The 23,172-nt window shown below is 40.1% G+C and overlaps 2 protein-coding genes and 1 long non-coding RNA gene across 10 annotated transcripts in view; 1 reads left to right on the forward strand and 2 right to left on the reverse strand.

Annotated features, from left to right (window-relative positions):
• The window catches only part of NCAPG (non-SMC condensin I complex subunit G), a 39,405-nt gene extending 37,960 nt beyond the window's left edge, over window positions 1–1,445 (forward strand). For both annotated transcript variants that reach the window (XM_079989663.1, XM_079989664.1), the window contains one exon: window positions 888–1,445. In XM_079989663.1, coding sequence (XP_079845789.1) covers window positions 888–996 — 109 coding nt within the window. In that variant the 3' untranslated portion in view covers window positions 997–1,445. The remainder of the gene's footprint in view (window positions 1–887) is intronic.
• Window positions 1,446–2,402: 957 nt separating this feature from the next.
• The window catches only part of LOC307223648, a 730,364-nt gene continuing 709,594 nt past the window's right edge, over window positions 2,403–23,172 (reverse strand). The window contains exon 2 of the long non-coding RNA XR_013842144.1: window positions 2,403–4,158. This is a non-coding gene — a long non-coding RNA (uncharacterized lncRNA). The remainder of the gene's footprint in view (window positions 4,159–23,172) is intronic.
• LCORL (ligand dependent nuclear receptor corepressor like) overlaps window positions 2,403–23,172 on the reverse strand; it is a 59,913-nt gene continuing 39,143 nt past the window's right edge. For 2 of the 7 annotated variants that reach the window (XM_079989562.1, XM_079989560.1), the window contains exons 7-9: window positions 17,724–22,450; window positions 14,734–14,789; window positions 13,674–14,029 (exon numbers count right to left, since the gene is read on the reverse strand). In XM_079989562.1, coding sequence (XP_079845688.1) covers window positions 13,970–14,029; window positions 14,734–14,789; window positions 17,724–22,450 — 4,843 coding nt within the window. In that variant the 3' untranslated portion in view covers window positions 13,674–13,969. Of the gene's footprint in view, window positions 8,577–12,581; window positions 14,030–14,733; window positions 14,790–17,723; window positions 22,451–23,172 lie in introns of those variants that run through there. The other 5 variants (XR_013842130.1, XR_013842131.1, XM_079989564.1 and 2 more) reach the window with 5 other exon arrangements.

The raw sequence follows: 23,172 nt of genomic DNA on the forward strand, positions 1-23,172 counted from the left end.
CCTTTGGGTGACTTGACCCTGTGGCAGTTGAGCTGTGGGGCCCTGCAGGGCTACAAAGTTCCCTCAGTGCTTTGAAACATGTATACGAAGCTGTTTGGTGCTGCCATCATTTGGGACTTTGGGTCACCATTATGTAGGCGATACCTCGCTGTAAAGCCAGCAAAGCAAGAGCCGCTGATACGCTCTCCACGGCTCTTGCTCTAAAGCAAGAAAAGCGAGAGCTGCGCAGAGTGTGTCAGCGGCTCTTGTTCTACTTTACAGCGAGTGACGGACAGGAGCCATGGCTCCGGCTGTGGAGGCATCCCTCAGCTCGCGACTGCAGTGGCAGCCGAGGGATCCCTCTGCCATCCAGTGCATTCGCTCCATAAGACACAGACATTTCCCCTTACTTTTTAGGAGGGAAAAAGTTCGTCTCATGGAGTGAAAAATACGGTAGGTGTTACGTAACCGTGTACTGATCTTGCAGGATCCACACTTGCGGCTTATATTATATATTGTTAATTTGTTTTGCAACCTGCCCTTCCTCCCAAAAGAGTTCATGCATGTTATCAGACCCACTTAGAAAATCCTGAACAATTTAGGGTCTAGGGTCTGTATGGCCTCTACCAGTACCAGCCTGCCTAGGCTTTATTGGGATACTTTCATGCTGGTCCCAGGCGAGTGCTGCTTGTTGTGTGGTGATGCAAGATACGGCCATCTCTGTAGTTTCACCCCAGCTGGGGGTGGGAATGGGCAGATAAAGCAGAGGTGCATATGACCCAGAACAGAGAGGTAAAGAAGGCTGAATTTCACACAATAATTTGCAATAACTCAAATAAATGAGTGCTGCTTCTAGTTTAAAATGGCCGAGTGTGGATTAATGATTCCTAAACCCTGTTACTTTGCAGTGAAGAAGAAGATCAACAATCTGTTTCACTGGCACGACCATCACGCCGAGCAAAAACAACAGCTCTTGAAAAAACCAGAATGAATCTCTCCAAGCTTTTGGACAAATGACTGATTGACCGAAAAGTAAAGCAGTGCAGTTAGAAGCTGGATGTAAACCCACTTTTAAATAATTGTATGTAAAAAACAAAGCAAAGCATACCTGCTCGGTAACACATTTTCTGCTTAATCCTTTTTGTGTGTGCACATGCAGTAAATGGTTAGACTTGGGTATGCAAAGACAAATACTTCTTTAATTTCAAATGTGTTTTTTCTGACTTGCATTATTTTTTTAAAAGATTTGATAGTAATACACAATGTGGATGATTTGAGAATAGTACCATCTAATGAGGTTATGTTGCATATCTGTCTTAATTGCAAGCTGCATTCTGTTTCCTGCATATGGTGCAGGTGTTAACCTATTTATGGATTACAGGTCCGGTTTTTTTACCATGCAAAATGTATAAATGCACTGTTGAAGTTAACTCTTTTAAAAGATGAAATAAAGGACATTTACTGGATGTTGCTCATCTTTACCAGTTTGATGGCTGTGAGATTATTTTGGCTTCAAAGGTAGTGGTGAAAGCAGGATTATAAACATATTATGCAGAATTTTGGTAGATCGGACTGGCATAAAATTCATAAAAGTCTCAAACCTTAAAATCTCAGACACTGCCTTTATATTTGAGATGTATCTGAAACATAGGTCAGTTCAAGTTGTGCCCACTGTACAGTGGTACCTCAGGTTACAGACACTTCAGGTTACAGACTCCGCTAACCCAGAAATAGTACCTTGGGTTAAGAACTTTGCTTCAGGATGAGAACAGAAATTGCGTGGTGGTGGCACGGCAGCAGCAGGAGGCCCCATTAGCTAAAATGGTACCTCAGTTTAAGAACAGACCTCCAGAACGAGGTACCACTGTATTTTGCTGCAATTATTATTATTCCTCTGCCCCTCTGACTAGGTTGCCCCTAGGTAGCTTCCAGCATATTTAACATAGTAGGACATTAAACCTTTAAAAGCTTCTCTATACAGGGCTGCCTTCGGATGTCTCATGTTATTAAAAAGAAACGATTGGTGGTGGGAGTAGTGATAGAGATGGCTAATGATCCATTAGTGCTGGGTACACCTTGTGTGCTAGAATTCTCATCCACTAACTCTCACATTTCGGTGGGAAAAAAAGTTAGTGCTCATAATACTTAAAGCTGTGTAAAGGCATAAAACGCTGCCGTATTTTATTAGCAGTATTTTGGAAACGAGGTGGGTTTCTTTGAAATCTTGGTTGTAGAGTGAATATTGAATAGTTGATTTATTATATTGATTTATTGTTTAAACTGGCTGTAGGATATAATATGCTCCATATTTGAAAACATGGTGCCAGGACTGCCTTCTGTGTGTGTGCTAAAAGTATCAAGTAATCTATTTTTAAAACAAACTATAGACAACGTAACCATTTTAAGACAGAAAATCCAAAATGTAGTTTATAACCATTTTAATCTTAGTTTGATGTAATTTCTACAAGTTTTCACCCCCATCACCAAACACTTAGCAAAATGTTGATAAAATGAAGGCTTAGGAAATGACTGAGTCTGTTTTCTCTACAATCAATGGCCCTTCAGATTATTATTTTTTTAAAAAATGACATACATTTCATAGAATAGGTGAAAATTATGATTTAGAAAGCATACCATACATTTTAATAATTATAATCTGTAAGATTTTTAAAACCCTTTGCATTTTTATACAGCTTTGCACCAAGGTAAACTATCTACTGAATGTATGAATAACTTTTACACATCACGTTACATAAATATATTAACATCTGTGCACGAAATAAAACCAGAGAATATATCATTAGCGGCAAAAGAATAGAAAGAAATACAGCATACTGTAAAAAAGACAGTATCTCATTCTTATGACCTATACTGAAGTTGTTTTGTATTTACATGCAAAGAGTCACAGCCACCTAACAATGTTCATGGTTTACTATGAAGCCACAACCCCAGCATGTCATCTCATGATCAAAAATGCTTATTCAGCAGAAAAAAACAATTGCACACAATGTACAAAACAATAGTGCAAGAAGAGCTGCAAACTCCTTGTTCTCTTCATCTTTGAGCTTTTGGTTAAAAACTATACAGCTGACCAGAGATGCTGTTGTGAAACTTAGCTTCTACTCCATGGGTAGATTTAAGGCACATCATTATTTTCACAGGTTGGGTGCTTATCTTGTGTCAAATATGTTCCAGTTTTCTGTTTTTTCATATGTAGAAACTGGTTAGAGGGAGGACAGGAATTAAATTTAGATTAAAAATTGAAACTATCATCTAAAGTAGATGCAGCAACCTGACTTGTTATTGCACTGTCCAGAATATCAGGTTTCATTGGCTTGCTAAGTGCTGCCCTGTCCTGTCGGATTGAGCTATTTGAGCATACACAGATCCCACCTCACAACTACTATGAAATTGGATTTCCCAATCAGGAACAGGAGTCTCCAAAGTGATTAGCAGTGTCCTACTTCTCTATCTGGAAAACGTCACGAGGGTGTAGTGGTTTCGAGCAAAGTTTTAATTAACGCTTCTAAAAATGGAAAACGTTGAAACCTCTTGGGCTTTGCAGAGGCAGAAACTGTCTGCTTCCAGCGCTGGAATACAAGGTACGGACTTATTCTACTACTCAGTACACCTAGAGACATGTATATAAAATAACAATGGTAAAGTTGTTTGGGCTTCTCAGTGCATGTATTGGAACTGCAATACATGCCTGTTCTGCCTTCTAGTGCAGACGTCTAGTGCAGTCATCTCTGTTTAGGAAAAGCTACAACTTTCTCAAGTCTGCTGCAAATTGCACAACACATGGCTCTCTGGCTTGTAGTAAGGCACAGATGTATGTATGCTCTTGCATAACCCTCTCCCAGTAATCAGGGAGATGAGGACAATTCTGGAATACATTTGGTTGGATCCTGAGAGCCACAAGCAGAATGACTTTTGCAGAATTTCTCTTCTCCCCCCACAAAAAAATAAAAGCTTCTGAGGGTGGGGGAACTCTTTCGTATAGGATTTGAGGGATTGCTTACAATTAAAGTTAATGGGTTCCAACCTTATTTTTGTTTTGCTATTATACATTAGGGTATTTGCTTGCTTTTAATGTAGAGCCTGTCCTGTACACTTCAAATTATTATACTTTCTATATCATGTTTATTCTCTGGTGGCAGTAGTAGATGGAACAGGCAACTATTAGACGTCTTTGCAGCTAATCTAAGTAGCATGGATTGATGATCTGAGAGTGCAGTGCTTGAAAGTGATTTCTGCAAATATTTCAAAGGGTGTGTGAGAAGGACCTTTGTACCTCTGCACACTTACTACTATGTTTCCAATAGACTTAGGTAACTGAAACTCAACTGGAACTAAGTTGTGTTTGTACAGGCTCTATATGCTATGCTCAACAGTATTTTTAATGCACCTGTACATCTGCCAGCAAACATTTTCAATGTTTCACTAAAACCACAGAAAATACAGAAATATTTTTTTAGGTAACTGGATGAAGTGCCTGGGTTTAGCACCTTTCAGATGAACTTACTAGCAGTTGCATAATTTTAGCTCAAAAAGAAGAATGAAGGAATGCTCTTAGCCACTGAACACCATGTTTCCAGGTGATGACATTCCCTTATAAAGAGCCTGGCTTTTCTGTGCAATTAAGCAGCAAGATATATTTTACTTCGTATGTTAAGTTGCACATATGTTTGAAAGGTATAGTTACACTACATGTTATTTTCTCCTATAAATGAGTGGCTGTTTCTTTTTTATGGAGAAATGTCAAGAGTTGCATTTGGGGACAGCTATAGTATAGGCTGTTGTGTTGTGCATCTACAGGATGGGTCACTAGCTATACACCACTGGTGCGACTAATTATGATCAAGACTTCTCTTAAGTAAGCCAGTGCCATCACTGAGATTTTAACTCATATAAGTCCTACGCTAGCTGCTACACCTAAAACCGTGTACATGTTCAGAACAGATCAAACAGTATAGGAACTGGGCTGGTGGAATCCAAATGTCATACAGGAATGAGTCTGCATGTCTGCCGTTGGGAAAAAGGCCGAAGGTGACCATCAACTAATTCCAACCATTAAAATCCAGCTTTTAAAAACGGTGGCCTACATTCAAAACTCTTGGATGGGGTACCAGGTACTCATGAATTGAATGGTGGCACTGGAGGCTCAGGGGATTTGCGAGGACTAGGGATGGGTTTGTTTTTCTCTAGTTTTGGCTGATTCTCCAGATAAGGTTCTGTCTGGATAGAAATGGCTTGGCCACTGTACTCCATGCTCTGGTAACATCCAGATTGGAGTATTGCAATGTGTGGGGCTGTCCCTGAAGACAACTTGGAAACTTCAATTGGTCTAAATGCAGTGCTACCAGTTCAGTTCAGATCTCATATGACTCCTGTTTTAAAACATTGCACTGGTTGCCAGTTCATTTCTAGGCCCAATCCAAGGTGCAAGGTGTTTAAAAGCCCTAAACTACTCAGGTCCCAAATACCTGAAATATCATTTCCTTCTCTACAGACCCCTCAGGTGTTAAGGTCAGCAGAGGGGGCCTTTTTTATTATTCCACTACCCTCAGAAGCTTGGGGGTGGCAACAGCCCGGGAGAGGGCATCTTCTATTGCAGCTCCTAAGTTGTGGAACTCCATCCCCACACATCTAAATCATACCGCTCTAGCAAATGCTCTAAACACCTCTTTTGATACCCAATATGTATATTTTAGGATCCATCTTATTTCTGTGATTGCAAAGAGTTTTAAACTATTTTAAGAATTGTATTTTAATGGTTGTAACCCATCCTGAAACCTTAGGGTGAAGGATAGGTAGTACCTCCTACTACTTATAATAATAATAATAATTCAGAGCGTAGTTGCCAACACCAAGACCCAGAAAGCCATGGTTTGTAACTGCATAATCTTCTGCTCTAATTAACATTCATGACAATCCAAACCTAAAGATCCCATGGAAAGCAAGCATCCTTTATGGCCAAATCAGCTTATTTACAAAAATACATAAGTGCAAGCTGTATTACTAATCTCCAAACATATGTATTACTCTATATTTGAGCTTTGTGCTTTTAATGCATCCTTGTAGGCCACTTCAAGCTCTCGCATGGCCAAATGCATAGGATGTTATTCAACTTCATTTTACTCTTGAGAAGATCCAGTGATATTAAGTGACCTAAGTTAGCCACATCCTTTCATTTCCATAGGATTACACTGAGTAAATTAACTGCATTCCACCCAATGATTTACTCTGCATACTTCTACAGCCTATATATAAGCATGCTCATCCTGGTCTGTAAATATGAACTAGATCTTCCTCTATCTTAGGCAGTACCTGACTTCTAAAAAAGATGGCATAGTCCCGAAGAGGATAATTTGTGGGCAGGTTTCTATGTGCACTGTGCAAACCATTCTACTATATCAAATGGCTGCTTTGGGGGAATGAAGTCCCCTATATCTATCAGCCATGCACATTCAGGGATCTGTGCATACTCTGCTCATGGAATCCCTCCATCAACCTCTGCTGGGGAAAAAGAATTTCCTTCTCCCCATTGGGCTGGTGAGGGAAATAATGTAATTGCTGAACATTACTGTACTTGAAGATTTATAACTTGGGTCATCTGAGCAGAAATACCAGGGCAAAGACACAATGGGACTGACAACTTTCAAAAGGTATATAAGTGCCCTTTTCACTATAGATGGCATAACTATACCTTCTAGTGCAAAGGTTTACATAACTCTGCGGAAACAGATACTGTAAAAAGCAGCCTGTGATGGATTAACCCTATAGTTACTCTTGCCAAATCTAACAATCCTAATTCTACTTAGGTTGAAATCATTACAAAATGTTAAAACGTTCTGGCATTTTTATACATTTATTTAAAATATAATCTGCAAGATGAGTAGCTGAACACATGATTATTATTATTTTTTTAAAAAAGAAATGTCTACTGCGATTATACAATGTTGGATTGAACTTCCCCTCTCCCCCCAAAAAATCTGAACTTATAATCAGTTTATCAAGCAAAGCTAAACCATAAACTGCGATGCTCAAGTACTAAAGAAACACCATCCAAGTAATATACATGTGCACAAACTCCTTGCTACACTGTTTCTTGGTGCTTCCATGCAGATACCTCAGACTGGGAAGAAAGAGCAGAGCTGCAGACTACAATATGAACCAAGCTATACATGATTGTCTGTTCTGCTTGATGAAAGCCTGGCAGGTCTAGCTCTGGGGAGGGGCGAGAGAGGGGAATAAGTTTAGCCTCCATGGAAGTATATCTTTTCCCCCCCATTGAATCTACAGAACTGCCCCCCCCCCCAAAGCTATGAACCTGGAGACTTTTGAAATCCATCAAAAGTACATGAAAATAATCGACAGCTCGGGGCAGAGGTAGATTTATTACTGGAATAATATCTAGGGACCCTACACATTTCAAGCTACACAAACTTCATCACCGTGGGGTAGCATCAGTCCTGATCGAGAACAAAACCGTTTCAAGTCACTCCCAGTTCCCTCTGCACTCAGTATGTAGTCCTGGGCTGGGGAAATCTGTGCAGAGAACCAAGCGTGTACTAGCAAGGCCACTGCAGGTGAGCACCTATTATGATGCTCACCTGAGTCCAGCTTAATGAGCTGGATTGGGCCAGAGATTGGGGGAAACCCTTTCCACTCTAAGTTAAATAAGGACACAACAATGCTAACCCCAGTCCTCCACATGACATCTAGTTAAAGTCCATAGCTTCCACAGTTACATTCCCGCTAGTCTGTCTCAGGTGAGGTAACAGTGCAGAAGTCCAAGTATCCAGTAAAGATCCCTTACTAACCAAACAACTTGTCAACCAAGTTGTCTGCCAAAGGGACAATTTTAAGGAAGCTCTGCAGACAAAAAAAAAAAAAAAAAAAAAGCTACTTTTAACACCAAGAAAAAATATACATAAAAATAGGGCTCATTACAGCAATCTCAACTTCGTCAGAGAGAGGTTTCTGAAGCTGCTATTTTCGGCAGGGTTGCTTCCAAAGGTATTTTTTTAAAAAAAAACAAACACCACGCATACATCTTAAGATACACACAAAATGTCACATAAAAACATAGCAATGCAATTTTACTCTGCATTGGGAGGTGGGGTGGAATTTTAGGAAGCCAGTTTGCCCAGCATGCAACTTCTGGGCACCACGACCAAATGGCTAACCGTTTTAAAGAGATTTTGGCATGCATGTTCAGAAGTCAGTAATAAGAAGCTTACAAATAGGCACAGTCCCCCAGGCCACTTTCTGGGAAGACTATGCCTGACCATCAGAAGAAGCTCTTACCCCAGGCAGCAACCCAAACAGCCCCCAGAAAGGTAGTGTCTAGCTCTTTAAAGCAGTTTTGCTTAGTTATTACAGCAATGGCTTGCTCAGTTTTTACAATCATTCACAGTATTGCATGCTTATCAGGGACTACAAGACAGATGGACTCATCTTGACGACTCATGGGTTTTGCTGTTAGACTTGGGAGCTTCCATGAAGAGGCAACTGAAATGGGATCATGGAGTATTCAACAGCTCTGCTTGCAAATCCTCCCAACAAAGGCAGTCCAACAGGTTTAAGAGGTCCTATAAAAAAGAGAAAATTAAGACCTGGACTTCACACATTTTTGTATGAATGGTGTGTGCGTTCACAATCTTCACAGATTTAGCAGAAGGTTCTGATGGTACAAAAACCCATTTAATCAGTACAAATATATTTATTCTTTGCAATTTTTGTCAAATGCTATTTTTCTTTATAGTTCAGCTAAATTAAATAATCCGGCCTTAGTAATTTCAATGGAAAAGTTAAGCATGCATGCTCTTCAATCTTTTCCATTGAAGTCAATGGGATGTAAGGCCCGACCTTTATCCAAGGCTTACAAATTCAGGATTTGTCAGTCAGTGATTTGGAAGGGAGCCACATACATAGTGTTGAAAGACTTTATATTATTGCCTCAATTATATTATTACCTAAATTATCAATTTAAGGTATTTACATCATCTAAAGAAGCGTATTCCTTTTATCTCTGTTTTGAGATAGCCACTTACACAGGGGTTATGCTCTGAACCCCAGTGTGCATCAGCAAAATCATGTAAAATGGGGAGCACCCCAGAGATTCCCAGTGGCTTGCAAGGAGACCCACCCTCCTCACAAGCCAGAGACTTGTTGAAAGCTTCCCTGCACCTCAGCTGTGCTGGTCAAGGCTGCCCTCTTGTCCCTCCGGCTTGTAGGAGCTGGAGACACATGGGAAGTGAGAGCTGGAGAGCAGCTGATCCGAGCAACCTCAACAAACCTCTGGCTCACAAGACGACCTTTCCCAGGGCCCAAAGAGGACTCCTTCAGAGTCGGAGGTGCAGTGGGGCTTTCCAGCTAACAGTAGTCGCTTTCCCATGTGTCAGCTGTTAACCGGAAGGCTAAAGAGCCTCGGCAAAGCCCTGCTGCACCTCCTGCTCCCAAGACCTTCCTCGGAGCCGAAAGAGGTTGTCCCCTTTAGGCTCCAGGGAGGGTCTCCTTGCAAGCCAGAGGCTTTTTGCGGCTGCTTAGCAGATGTGCGGGAAAGTTTCCCCATATATCAGGTCAGCAGCTCAACAAAGCCCTGCTGCCCTTCCAGCTTCCACAGCTGACGAACAGAGAAGCGTCTTCCCTGGGCATCAGCTGCGGTAGCCCCTAAATTCACCTTAATAACATCTTTGTCCATTAATCCATTTTTGAACATTCTATCAGGCTTCATTGCCCGTAAGGTAAGCCACAAAATCACAGCGCTGACTACCAAAATTAAGAAAGCGAGCTTTTCAAGTCATAGTTCTTCCTCTGCTTCCAATACACCCGTCTTCCCATTTGTACATGCCCATGCACATCTGGAGCTGAATTCTGGAGGTCTTTAGCTACACAGATCAATGTATGGTGACCAGTTAAAGAGACATCAAATCTGCTCCTAGTTTAGATAGGCAAAATTCAGGGCATTGTATCGCTAAAAGTAAGCATTTCAAAATCCTATGGATTTACTAACATGGCTCAGTTGGTAGAGCACGAGAATCTCAAGGTCATGGGTTCAAGCCCCATGTTGACCAAAAGATTCTTGCGTTGCAGGAAGTTGGACTAGATGACCCTCACCGTCCCTACAATTTTCTGACTATACTGCCCCACTAAGTAACTTTGGCTTGATTGTTCCCTTTCCAGTTGATTTTGTATGTAGCCTATTTAGCCCCCCTAAAAAGGGTATCAGTGTTAACAGAAATTATGTAGTTTTAGTATTTCATCTTAATATACAACCAGTGTTTGTTTTAGGATCTTAAGTAAATTCCAATATTTCACACTCAAAGCTAATGTATTTGAAATAAGGCCAATAGCTTCTATCTTTTCCTACAGCTGTAGAAAAATAACTGGCATTGAAACTTTTGAAAATGATTTTTGTCAGCAATGCATTCCGGGGCAGAGTCAAGCCCCCAGCTAACAAAAAACAGAATGAGGAAAAAAAAATAGAATGAGATGAAAAGAGAAACAGTAGACAAGGCAAATAATCCAGTTAGGGATGCCTGTAGCTTTCTTTTGCAAGTCTTATCTAAAACTTTGCATATGAGCTGGGATTCTAATGCATGTTACATTAACAATGTGACAAGCAACCATGCTTATATTTAAACCAGGTTTAAGGAAAACCTAGCTCCTCTCCAGCAGTGTCAGCAGCAGTGCTTTCAGGTGGCACACATTTGGGTGCGGATCGTGTCCATTTTAGTTGACTATACTTGCTGCAGCCATTTTGTACATAAACCCTATTAATAATAAACCCTGATTTTGGTGGCATTCTAGGTCAAACTGTAAAGCGGCAGCGCATTTCGAAGTACCTATTGCTATTTTATTTTTAACGTCTTATAAACAGGTTTGCAGAAGACTAGATTTGCTGATATTGTACTCATCAGCAATTTATCAGTATTTGCTGGTATTTTTTAAAGACTAAGCTATAGTGTTTTCCATTGCCACTCTACTGTTTTGTTTTTATGTGTTACTTCTTTCTTAAAGAAATAAAAATGAATGAACAACTATAGCAATGTTTTCGTTAAAGGACAGTAACCCCACCCCCACCCCTAATGAATTGATTAATCAACCAATCTACACAATTAACATTTTGGTCTCAGATTAAGCATTGACCTATCACCTTCTGATCACAAAATGAAGTGCAAGTCGTTCTACTTCTCTAATTCACATTAGAGGATGGTAGCAGAAAGCAGTTAAACATAATAGGAAAGGGTGGCTAGTGGAAGTACACACCCAAAGCAGCATTGGTTGCTTGGGCAATTGGCAGGTGCAGGTGTCAGGTCTGCCGGCATAAAATGTGTGATATTTCATAGCAGATAAACTCCAGATTAGGGCTGGGCGATAAATGGTTTTCAATATCGCAATATATCACCAGCTAAACATCGCAATATATCACGATATCTGAAACTAGGAGGGAACTATTATATTGGCCCAAATATAAGCCACAATTTTCCAATTGTGAAAAGTTACAAGTGTGGCTTATATTCACAACCTTACGGTATCACTGCTGAAACAACTGGCCATGAGGGCTATCAGGGGTGCGGGACAGCGGCGCTCAGTGCGCCCGTCCTGACCGCCTCTCCCAAGCCACCATAAGGAAGGGAGGGAGGCTACTGGCAAAGTGGCGCGGCACATATCCCACCCGCCGCTCCCAAGCCTCCCCTCGGCGCCGGCGTGGGGAGGTAGTGCCAGGAGGCAGTAGTGTCGGGAATCAGGTCGCAGTGTGCTCGGAACCAAGCAGCAGCGCCGGCCGCCCCCAGTTTTAAAGCTGCGGCTTATTTAAAGCTGCGGCTTATTTGTGGGTACGTCTTTTATTCTGGCCAATACCATACGCAATGTCCTGGCAACTGCTACTACTTAAGGGTCTAAAACTGATAAATGATGATAGTGAATACAAATAATCTGGGACTGCCAGCAGGCCTACGAGGCAGCCCAAATGGCAGCAGCCTGGCAATGGCAGAAGCACTGGCTGCCTGGCAGCAGGGGCACAATAATCAGCCTGCGAAGCATCGTCATGGCAGTGGTGGCAGGAAACGGTGGCCAAAGCCATGAGGACTCGCAGGCCACCACTGATTGTGCTGCCACCATGAGGCCTTGCAGGTTGTTGCCGCTACTGTCCACGCGTACTGCGGTCATGGCAAGCTGCTTCTGCCACTGCTGTCTCTGCCTCCCAGCAGGCCTGCTGGCAGTCCCAGATTATTTGTATTCACTATGACGTATCGCTGTACAGTGGTGCCTCGCAAGACAAAAAGAATCCGTTCCGTGAGTCTCTTTGTCTAGCGGTTTTTTCGTCTTGCGAAGCAAGCCCATTGACAGCTTAGCGGATTAGTGCTATTAGCGGTTTAGCGGCTTATCGGCTTAGTGGTTTATCGGCTTAGTGGCTTAGAAAAAAGGGGGGGGAAGGAGGAAAAAACCCACAGGAACTCGCAAGACATTTTCGTCTTGTGAAGCAAGCCCATAGGAAATTTGTTTTGTGAAGCGCCTCCAAAACGGAAAACTCTTTCGTCTAGTGAGTTTTCCGTCTTGCGAGGCATTCGTCTTGCGGGGCACCACTGTACTTTCAATTGTCCTGAATAGCACCATTTGGTAGCCAAGCCCAAAACCAAAAGTCCGGTTGGGATGCATCTCGGCTTGCCTGCTGATGAAACTGAGTGTGTGATGATTGATAATATTGTCATTTATCCATTTTAGACCCTTAAGTAGTAGCATTTGCCAGGACATTGTCCTGTTTGCCTCTGTGTAGTTCCTTCCTTATTTCTGACATTGTGGTAGATTGCAATATTTAGCTGGTGATAACATTGCAGTGTTTAGCTGGTGAGCGACCACAATGTTGAAAACCGGGTATCGCCTAACCCTTACACACATTGTGATTCGTGATATATTGCCAGCTCAAATATTATGAAACAATTATCAAGATGTGAATTTCAAACCGGTGTTGGATGATATATCGATCAGCCCTACTCCAGATATCTCGTAGGAGATGGAATGTCAGGGAAGAGGCTAAGACTTCTTTTATTTGCTAGAGATTTAGGGAGCAGACTGGTAAATGGTAAAAGGGGGAGACTGGTAAAAACAAAGTTGAAAAGCACCTTCAAGTGTTAACTCTTTCCAAAACAACTGCTCAAAACTGCAAGAATAGAAGCTCACATAGATCAGGAACGGTAGCGTCAAATCCTGGAGGATGTCAGTGTGGTTAATGAGCAGAATCAAGGAAGCTATTACAGAAGCCTTCCTTCAGAAGATGGAAGCCTTGCCCATAGGAAGAAAAAAAAGGAACACAAACACTGGCAAGAGAAATGCAGGCAAACAAGAGAGCTGAAAGAAGAATCTGAGCAGCATATTGCTAAAAACATTAAGAAAATGTAGTTAACTACATCGGAACTAGGAAACCAGCCACAAAAGTGGTTGGACTGCTGGATAACAAGGGAGTGAAAGGGGTACCGAAAGAAGAAAAGGAGACTGCAGAGAGACTGAATTGATTCTTTGTGTACGTCTTCACTGTGGAAGATGTACAACAGCACCAGGTCCAAACTGGTATGTTCACAAAGATAGTGGGCAAAGCTAAGGTTGAGATCTATATGCATCTACGGATGAAGGGTGGTATACAAATTTAATAAAAATAATAAAATTAAAATAAGGCAAATAGTGGCAATGAGAGGAAGTTCTAGATCTTAGTGGCCCATTAAAAATTAACCATTCACCAGGTGCAAATGTTATCCCTCCTGAGTCTTTTCAAGAACTCAAATGTTATTATTGCTGGTCTACTAAGAAAACTATGCAACTTGTCCCTAAAATCAGCTCCATACCTGAAGACTGGAAAACGGCCAAATGTAACATACATTTTTAAAAGAGATCCAGGAAAGAAGATGTCATTTAGCATGTGGCCAGGGACAATACCATACAGACTATGAACTTGGACTTTGAATACTCTTTTGATAGTTCCTCCTCAAAGACTCCTTTGTGACCCCAATGTGACAAGAGGGCAAGCTGTCGGATGAAACAGTAGCTGGATAAAGAACAGGAAGCAAAAGAGTAGGAATAAATGTTCAGTTCTCAAATTGGAGAGAGAAGTTGGGTTCCCCCAGGAGCTATAGTAAAGGTAAAGGGACCCCTGACCATTAGGACCAGTCGTGGCCGACTCTGGGGTTGCAGTGCTCATCTCGCTTTATTGGCTGAGGGAGTCGGCGTACAGCTTCCGGGTCATGTGGCCAGCATGACTAAGCCGCTTCTGGCGAACCAGAGCAGAGCACGAAAACGCCGTTTACCTTCCCGCCAGAGCGATACATATTTATCTACTTGCACTTTGACGTGATTTCGAACTGCTAGGTTGGCAGGAGCAGGGACCGAGCAACGGGAGCTCACCCCGTCGCGGGGATTCAAACTGCTGACCTTCTGATCGGCAAGTCCTAGGCTCTGTGGTTTAACCCACAGCGCCACCCGGACCCAGATTATCTAGTTAGGTGAGATGATGACATTTTCTGAAAACCCTAAATTATTTGGGGTGGTAAAGATGAAAGGGGATTTTCAAGCCCCAAAAAGATCTATCCAAACAGAGTGAATGGGCATTAATACGGCAAAGGCAATTCATTGTAAATAAGTTGAACATAATGCACATCGACAAGATCTGAACTGAGAAACAGCTCTTGGGGGTGTGGTGAAATAAAACTGCTAACAATGTCATTTCTTTAAACAAATCAATGGTGCACTCACCTTCAAAATACTGGATATAGTTCTGGCAGCTGTATCTCTAAAATAATATTGTAGAGCTGGAAAAGGTGCAGAAAAGGGCACCCAAAATAATGGGGCTGGAACAAGCACTTCTATGAGGAAAGGTTATTTACATTTGGCCCTTTCTAGTTTTAATAAGGCGAGTAAAGGATAACGAGAAGGGCTTTATAACTTTCTTTATACATGGGGTGAAGAAAATAGATAATACTGGAACATGGGGTCATCAAAGGAAGCGGAATGGCAATTCAGAGTTCATTGAGGTCAATGGGAATTACTTCTAAGTAAAAAATATAGAGGCTTGTATTGTTAATTCCTTATAAAAAATAGACATTAATTGCATAGCAGCAATAAACTGTTCAAAAATACAGGTGCCCTGAAAAATAATTGCACCGAAACACTCCTTTCCTAAAAGTACCACTGCATGAAACAGTTGGTGAAAATTTGATACTAGAACTTTGGCACTGCAATACAGATACTTTAAGTTGTATTACTGAAGTTTCACATAAATGCCATTGTACATATATGTCATTCTCCCATTCTGCCCATTGATTAATATGTTCAGAGGAGGCCTTATTAACTATGCCACTGCCTACAGACCTTCATTTGTGGCAACTTGGAGGAGGGTCTTCTCTATGTGACCTCTCAGTCTGTGGAATAAGTTCCCCACCGAGATATGGCTTCTGGAGAGCTTTTGCCAGCTGTTAAAGCCTATATAATTACTCACATTTCCCTGCGCCTCCTGGTCTTGGTAATTGTAATATGGGGGTTTTATTGAATATTTAATTGTTTCAGAATTGTTGTTTGGCTCTGAATTTGTTTTATTATTCACTGATTCGGTACTTAAAAAATAATATCAGAAAGAACATGAATATTCTAAATATATGACTATGAACTTAAAGTGAGGCATTTTCTTACGGTCATTAGAAGAGGGCACGTGGAATCTAATTATGTGCCTAAAATTAATACCATCAGAGCTTTGGATTACAAACGGAGGCAGATTTGACATGATGTCTACTCTGGTTACAGCACTGTCCAGCAAGCAATGGTTTGTTTCCTTTACATGCTAGTAAGTATGGAAAACCATGAACAACAGAGAAAGAACAAAAACAACACAACAGAAGTCTCAAGTGAAATAATGAAAGACTATGAAAAAGTTATCAGCTTCTTTTTCTTAAAAAGGATATCACAAAGCTATGCCTGAAAAAGTAGCTATTATAGTAAGCAGAATTTTGTTGCCGCTGCCAATTTTAACACACCTGTGCTTTCTATGTAATTTGAAATTCCACCCCACCACAAGAATATATATATATCTAAAGTTGCCAGATTACAACATGAGGTCTTGCCGGCTCCTTTACATGCAGAGTATGTGGCTACAATATCGTTTTGCCTCATTCCTGATTCCTTCATTTCCCCCATAGCTGCTGTGCAGCTACTGTAATAGGTAAAGAGGATGGGCGTTGAGGGGCAGCAGTCCTGTTTTAGGATTTAAATAAACAGGCAAGATTTGGGGGGGTTGCAATCTGGCAAACTCTAGCCTACCAAGAAAACTGGCAGCCATGAGAGAGCTCTTTATACATACATTAATATAAAAATGGGCAGCTCATCTTATAACAATGACTTCATGCTATAGACAGTTCATTTACCTAAACCCCACCCCACCAGTGTGGTTCAAAGTGATTGCATAAGGACACATTCAAGATAAAGAGTCCTCAAGAAATCAAAATATGCACGTTATCCCTCCACCGCCCGCCCCCCGTATGTTTATATAGGCTTGGAAATAATACAGATAAATGAAAAGGGACATAAGCTAAGCAATTAAACATTTTAGCCTCTTCCCAAATTTAGCATAATTCTTCATTTTTAAATATAATTTGGTTGTGTCTCCCCTCCCTGCAATTTACAATTTGTCATCCTGAATAACTGGAAACTAGCCCCCCCAATTAGTCAAGATTTAAATTTTATCTTCCTTTTGTTTCTTATATACCCATGTTAAATGTTATTTTTAATTACACATCCAACCTTCTTTTCTAATTATGCCTTTATAATGAAAAGATTTCAGCTCTGTACTGTTAGTTCTCTGTCTGAATTCCTTTTCCTTAGACTATTGCACCAAGTAGTACTTGGAGTGTGCCCTGCTTTCTCGAAGAATGAACATGCACAACTGCTAAAGGGGTCAGCAGTCTGTTTTCATAATGCTGGGCTCTATCAGAGTAGGGAGGGGATATAGTTGTATCCCAATGGATGCTTTTTCCATAGTATCTGTGTAAGGAAGTCTCATTTCGCACATATATCAAGCTTCCTGGTTCAGGAAGACTGTGTGCTTTAAACTTTATTGAAAGGAAGCAGAATTTAGTATATGCCTAACTTTTTCAAGACTCTGCTCAAAATGCTTTAAAACATCCAACTTGAAAATTGCAGAGGGTCTTGGAAGACCACTTTATGATTTTCCTGCCTGTTGTAGCATTTCAAATGCAGTGTGTCAGATGTTGTATGGTTAGTAATTGCGTTAGTAATGCTTCTTATATTACTTATATATTGTATTTTTATTATATTCCACAAAATTCAAATTGCAACGCAATAAGAATACAATTGAAGAAATAAAAGAAGCAATTAACACAATTATAAATCAGTATATTTATGGTGACGGATAGGCCATCTCCCATCCTTCAACCACAAATCCACAGACAGAATGTGGACCGCCTCAATGAAGCTTGTAATCTGCAGACCAGTTTGGGAATTCCTGCTTGAAAATATTGTACTCTCAAAGCAAATGGGAAATTCAATTTTATACAGCAAAACATTAAGCAGTGCTAAACACTTTTAGCATTGCATCGTTTAAAATGGTAGATTCCTGACTTTTGTAAAAATAGTAAGAATGCTCTTCTGTACTGAGCATTTTCACTTGTCTCATTTTAATGGAAAGTTAATACAGATTTTGTATAGGGGTGAGGGGGAGATGAAATAAAACTTACCTAGTTGGTACTTTGAGTAACAACTTGATACTTGGCCAGTGCTGCATAATTGCCTCGTATTCCTTTCTCTGATTTTCAGGTTGGTGAGCTTGTACTTTGCCCTCTTGCTTGTTTTCTTAGGGACCTCAGCAGGACCATCTTCAAAAGTGACACGCTTGCTTGGTTTCTTGCAGTCTTGCTCAATATGCAGGTCTTTAACCAAGCTGAAATTCTTAGCTCCCTCAGCATCCTTTCCACATCTGTCAGACGTTCTCTGCTTAGCAGAATGGGACCTTAAAGTACAGTGCCTTTTCCCCTGAAAGTAGCCGCGACTGGCACTACGATCTACAGACTCCGGAGTGCAAACAACAGTGCTACTGAAAGAATGCTGCTCTTCAGCCGGGTTGATTTTCTTCAAAAATATTCTACAATCCTTAAAGGTTTTGTCTTTCCAGTCATCTTCACCAAAGGCATGTGATTTCCCGATATTTTTTTGGTTGTGATCTACGGATTGTGCGCTTGGTCTACAATTATTTGTCAAGCCAGGCTTTGTGCTGAGGTCTGTCAATTGTGTTTTCTGTTGATAAAATGCACCTGTGATTTCATTTCCAGTTGAAGTGCTACTCTGAGAGTCTACAAGAATTGCGGGCGATTTAGTGTCTACCGTACCATTCTCATGGCTTGTGCTCATTTTGTTGTTAATTTCCTGACTTGTGTTAGCAAAACACTGGCTTTGGCAGAAGAATCGCAAATGCTGCTTTTTCGATTTCCAGTCACTTGTTCCATGATTATACAGCTTTTTCACTTGTCTCCACCGATCGTGCTGTAAATTCTCAAATTTGGTTCTTCTTAATTTAGCTAAAGTGAAGTTACGTTTCCTCTTTAAGACTCGAGACCTGACTATTTTATGTAGGATTTGTATCTTTCCCGCTGATTTTGATGGCGTGGATAGTGCAAATTTTTTAAAGTGCTTTCTCAAAGGACTAGTATTACAATCACATTGTCTTGTTCCAATTTTAAATTGCCGGGTACTGATTACTTCAACAGGATTGCGAGCGTTCGCTTTTCTCACTAATGCCAGTGACTGTGTTTCCGTAGTTTGCATAAACCATGTGCACAGTTCATCTATATTACACTTTTTCTGGAAAAGCATTTTTATAGGAGAGTTTTCAAGCTGTAACATGCAGGAGTCCAAAGGTTTTGATACTTTAATGCTATAGTCTTGTTCAATATGACACTGCTCATCATAGAGACATTTTTCAAATTCTTCTCCGTTCACGTGCAACCAAGTATTTGTTATCTGTTCATATCTACTATTTAGTTCTTTTAACAAGGAATCATTGGAAATGGAAGGATCCCACCATCTGAGGGAAGAATTTGATGAAATGGTGGGATCTGATGACATTTCATTAACAAATCTAAACTTATTATACTCTGAACTTTTTTTTGCTTTTTCTGGGGCCTTATTTCCTGAGGTATCTTTGGGTGCCATGTTTGAATGTTTTATTTTTTGATTCTTAGCATTTTTCAAACAGAGCTTATAGGATTTGTGTAGAAAGGCACGTCTACAAGACAGTGAGTTAGAGGATGCTAAGGACTGTAAGAAAGGCAGCGATGGTCTTCTATCTCTAAGAGATTGTCTCAAAGGGATTTCAGGTTTACTTGGCGCTATTGTAATAATTTCATCCGAAAAATCCTTACTTTTATCATTCCAATAGCTTTTTGAAACATCCAACTTATTGCATTGTTGATCAACCTTCTTAGGAGACCCATGTTTTTCTAACGCAGTCTCTTGTTCTAAAGGAGGCAGGCAGCTGTTAATACTCACTATTCTTTCCTGAGATGAAATCTGGTTAACAGTCACTGATATGCCAGATATTTTTACTTTTGCTGGTCTACCAGGTTTTCTAATTATATTTAAAGGCTTCTGTTTGGGTCTTACGATATTGCTGCAATAGGATGGTAGCACTGGGCTGCTCTCTAAAGGCCTAACATACTCATAGCCAGATGCAGAGGTCTTGCGTTCAGTAGCAGAATTTTGCATACTTCTGTTTTTTGGCAAACTATTCCTTGTTTCTGAGTTCTGCTTCACTTGATCAGATTCACATACAACATGATTGTGAGGACTTGGAACCAAACTGACTACATTTAGGCTACTTTCAGAAACACACCTCTTAGTCCTTCGTGACCTTCCAAAGACAACTGTCACAGTAATGTTCTTGTTAATATTATTGTCCTCTAGAACTTCTGCATTGGAGCTCACGCTTTTTTTCCTAGCACTGATGGAATCACTTATATTATTGGCATTTTCAGCATCTACCTTAGGCTTTGGCGGTCGACCAATTGGACGCTTAATCTGCTTCACAACTTGAGGACCTAATTTTTTGGGTCGGCCCGGTTTTCTTTTCAGAGAGGATCCATTGCCACTTTGTTCTACAGGATCTTCATTTGGCTTATGCTCACCAATGTTTGTTTCATGAGCAATTACTGTAGGAAAAACAGAATTTACTTCCTTTTTAGGACTGTTTTCAAGAGAAACAGTTTTACCAGGATCCACAGCTTCCAATTGTTTTTCTGCCAGCACACTTGTTTTCCGCTGAAGAGAATAAAGGTCAATGTTTAATTTAGCGGAATCATTTACAGACGTTAGTGTGTATTTCACTCCTTCGCTACTATTAATCTCTGAAAGGAACATAAGTTTTATAGGACTAGTGTAATTTAGTGCTGGAGAATTATCTCCCACATCAGAACTTGATTGCAAGTCCTCATTATCGTAAGTCAACGTATCTGAATTGAATGCTGGTGATTTCAAAAGGCTTTTATATCCTTCATCAGACACTTTTTCTTCTTTTGTTGGCAGACATTCCTGTTTGCTATTATTGCTACATGGAGCATGAGCTTGTGACAGTACATATTGTCCCGTACTTCCACTTTCACTCATGCTAATAAGAAGACCATTTTTAGCATTATTGTTGGCTTCATACTTGTGCGTATCTTTCAGTTTGCTGGATATTTTATAACTATTAGACAATGGCTTTTTAGTCTTTTGAGCCATATTTATTGTATCTTCCAAACGCTCTACAACAACGTGTAGATTTGTGTTTCGTACAATCTTATTTATATCTTCGTTGCTGCACGTTTGGGCCTGTAAATCTTTCAGCATTTTTTCTCTTTCCATGCAGTTAGGTTTTTTCCCGTTTGAGGATTTTTGAAATAAAAAATTGTTTGTCACATACACAGAGCACCACACAGGAGGAATTACATTATGTTTGGTCCTGTCCAACATCCTATCATCATCTCCCTTCACAGAGACTGGATCCATATGTAGTTCACAATTTCCATGTATTTTAGCCAAGCTGCTTTGGGATGCTGTAGAAGTATTTTCTGAAAATGCTACTAAACCAGAATTGGTCTCTGAATTGTTCAGAAGTAGTTCTACTGTCTCTTCTTGACCTATTGGCAAAGACTTTGATTTAATGGGAGAAAATAGCTGATATTTATTTTCATTAATTTGTAAAGAATGATCTTTTGATGTGCTATGATTTTCATTTTTGTTTGGCGATAGTTTGTACATTTTTTTCACATTTCTCTTTGAATTTGCCTTTTTCCTTATGAAGGTTTCATCCAGACTGGCTATCTCTCTCTTAATTTGCAACGATTGTCTTTTAAACAGTGATGAATCGGGGGAATTATGCAGTGCAAATAAGGTTTCTTGCCGTTTGCGAAATCGTGTTTGGATAATTTTATTTTCTGCTTCTTTGTCATGCTGGCTCAACAACTCCATAAAATTATAATCATTTGCCTTAGCATCATGTAAGAGAGAGGTTATGAAGCTCTGTAATTTAATATCAGATTCTGTTCTCCCATCACTCTTAGATAATTTTGCAAGATTTGCTGTATCAGTAGTTTCAATTGATTTTAATTTCTCATTAATTCGATCCATTAAGTCCTGAAAGGCGGCAGCATTTTCAACTTTTTCAAGCTTATCAGAATTTATAAGGCTAGTTTCTTGATTTGCACTTAGAAAAGTCTTATCCACATTACCGGCCACTTCTTCAATGCATAATTTATTTTTCGGTTCACACACAGAACAACTTCTTTCAGCTCGCGACAGGGAAGGAGGCTGATTATGATTCATTTCAAGTCTATTTAGAGATCCTTCAACTGATTCCTCCAAATAATCATATTCATCAGCTTCCACAGGTGATAATGTAGGTGGCGAAGGGCTGTGGCCTCTGCTAGCTTTGTTAATCTTTTGCCCTGCTGAAATGAGATTTGTACAAAGTGCTGTTCTTGCTGTGTGGCTCTTAGACTCCTTTAACTGTTTGAGGCAGCACCTAGGAGGACTAGAAGGCACAGGATTCCCTTTGTTTACCACTGTGTTAACATATCCAACGGTCACAGACTGGCACGACAAACGATCTAAGTCTTTCACAGAGACTGACAGAGGTGGCAAACAAGTATTTGGTCTTTGATTTTGTAAACAGCACCTTTTCATTTGCGTGTTGCCATCACAACTGCAGACTGGAATGTGCACATCATCTTCAGATGCTTCTGAATATATAGTTTGCGGCAGTTGGCAACTGCCAACAGAATCAATACACGATTCTTGGATTAAAAATTTCAACATAGCTAAAATCTGATGCCCATGATAAGAGCATAAGGATTCCAAAACCTTGCTTAGAGCAGAATTTCCTCTTTCCAATTTAGATGTTTCCTCTGATTTTGCATCATCTGTTGCACTTGAACTGAAAACGAAAAGCAGATCAAAACAAAAAGGAAATTGCAGTTAAATATGGCACAATATGACTGAAGATTAATTCTGATAAGGTACCAAAACTCTTATTTCAAAAGTTACACTTCCACTGAGGTTCTGCATATACATTGTATGGAACACATACAACATTAATGAGTCTGCTAACATTATGTGATACAACAGTAAGAAAAACTCAAGCTTGGCTAATAAATTATTTTTTAGTCAGATAGATTCTCCAATATAAAATATGCAACTGCAGCTTCCATAAAATAGTCTAACCACAGAAATAATAAGCCTTCATTTACTCCAGTGAGATATTTTAATTTAAACAATAGTCACGATATGGTTGTCATCCTAATCACATTTTAACTATAAGTAAATTACATTTAAATCAATAGGACTCTGGGCCGCTTCACACATGGCCAATTTCTAATACAAATATTATGTCTTAATGGCAAATTTCATGAGTTCTAAAAGTACATTTTGTGCTACAAAAGCACAAAGTGCAGGAAAAAAACCCTGTTGGTTGATGGTTTCCCCTACTAGTACATGGAGCAAAACATACACATTTGAATCTATCAGACATGACTGTATATTTGTTTTTATTTTGATTATATATTTTGTGGTTTTATATTTTGATTTTGTTCTGTGACCTCTGGGTATAGGGTGGTATATAGATTCCATAAATAATAATATATTCAAGATGTAATGAGC

Source organism: Podarcis cretensis, assembly GCF_951804945.1.
Source record: "Podarcis cretensis genome assembly, chromosome: 9".
NCBI classification, from domain to species: Eukaryota; Metazoa; Chordata; class Lepidosauria; order Squamata; family Lacertidae; genus Podarcis; species Podarcis cretensis.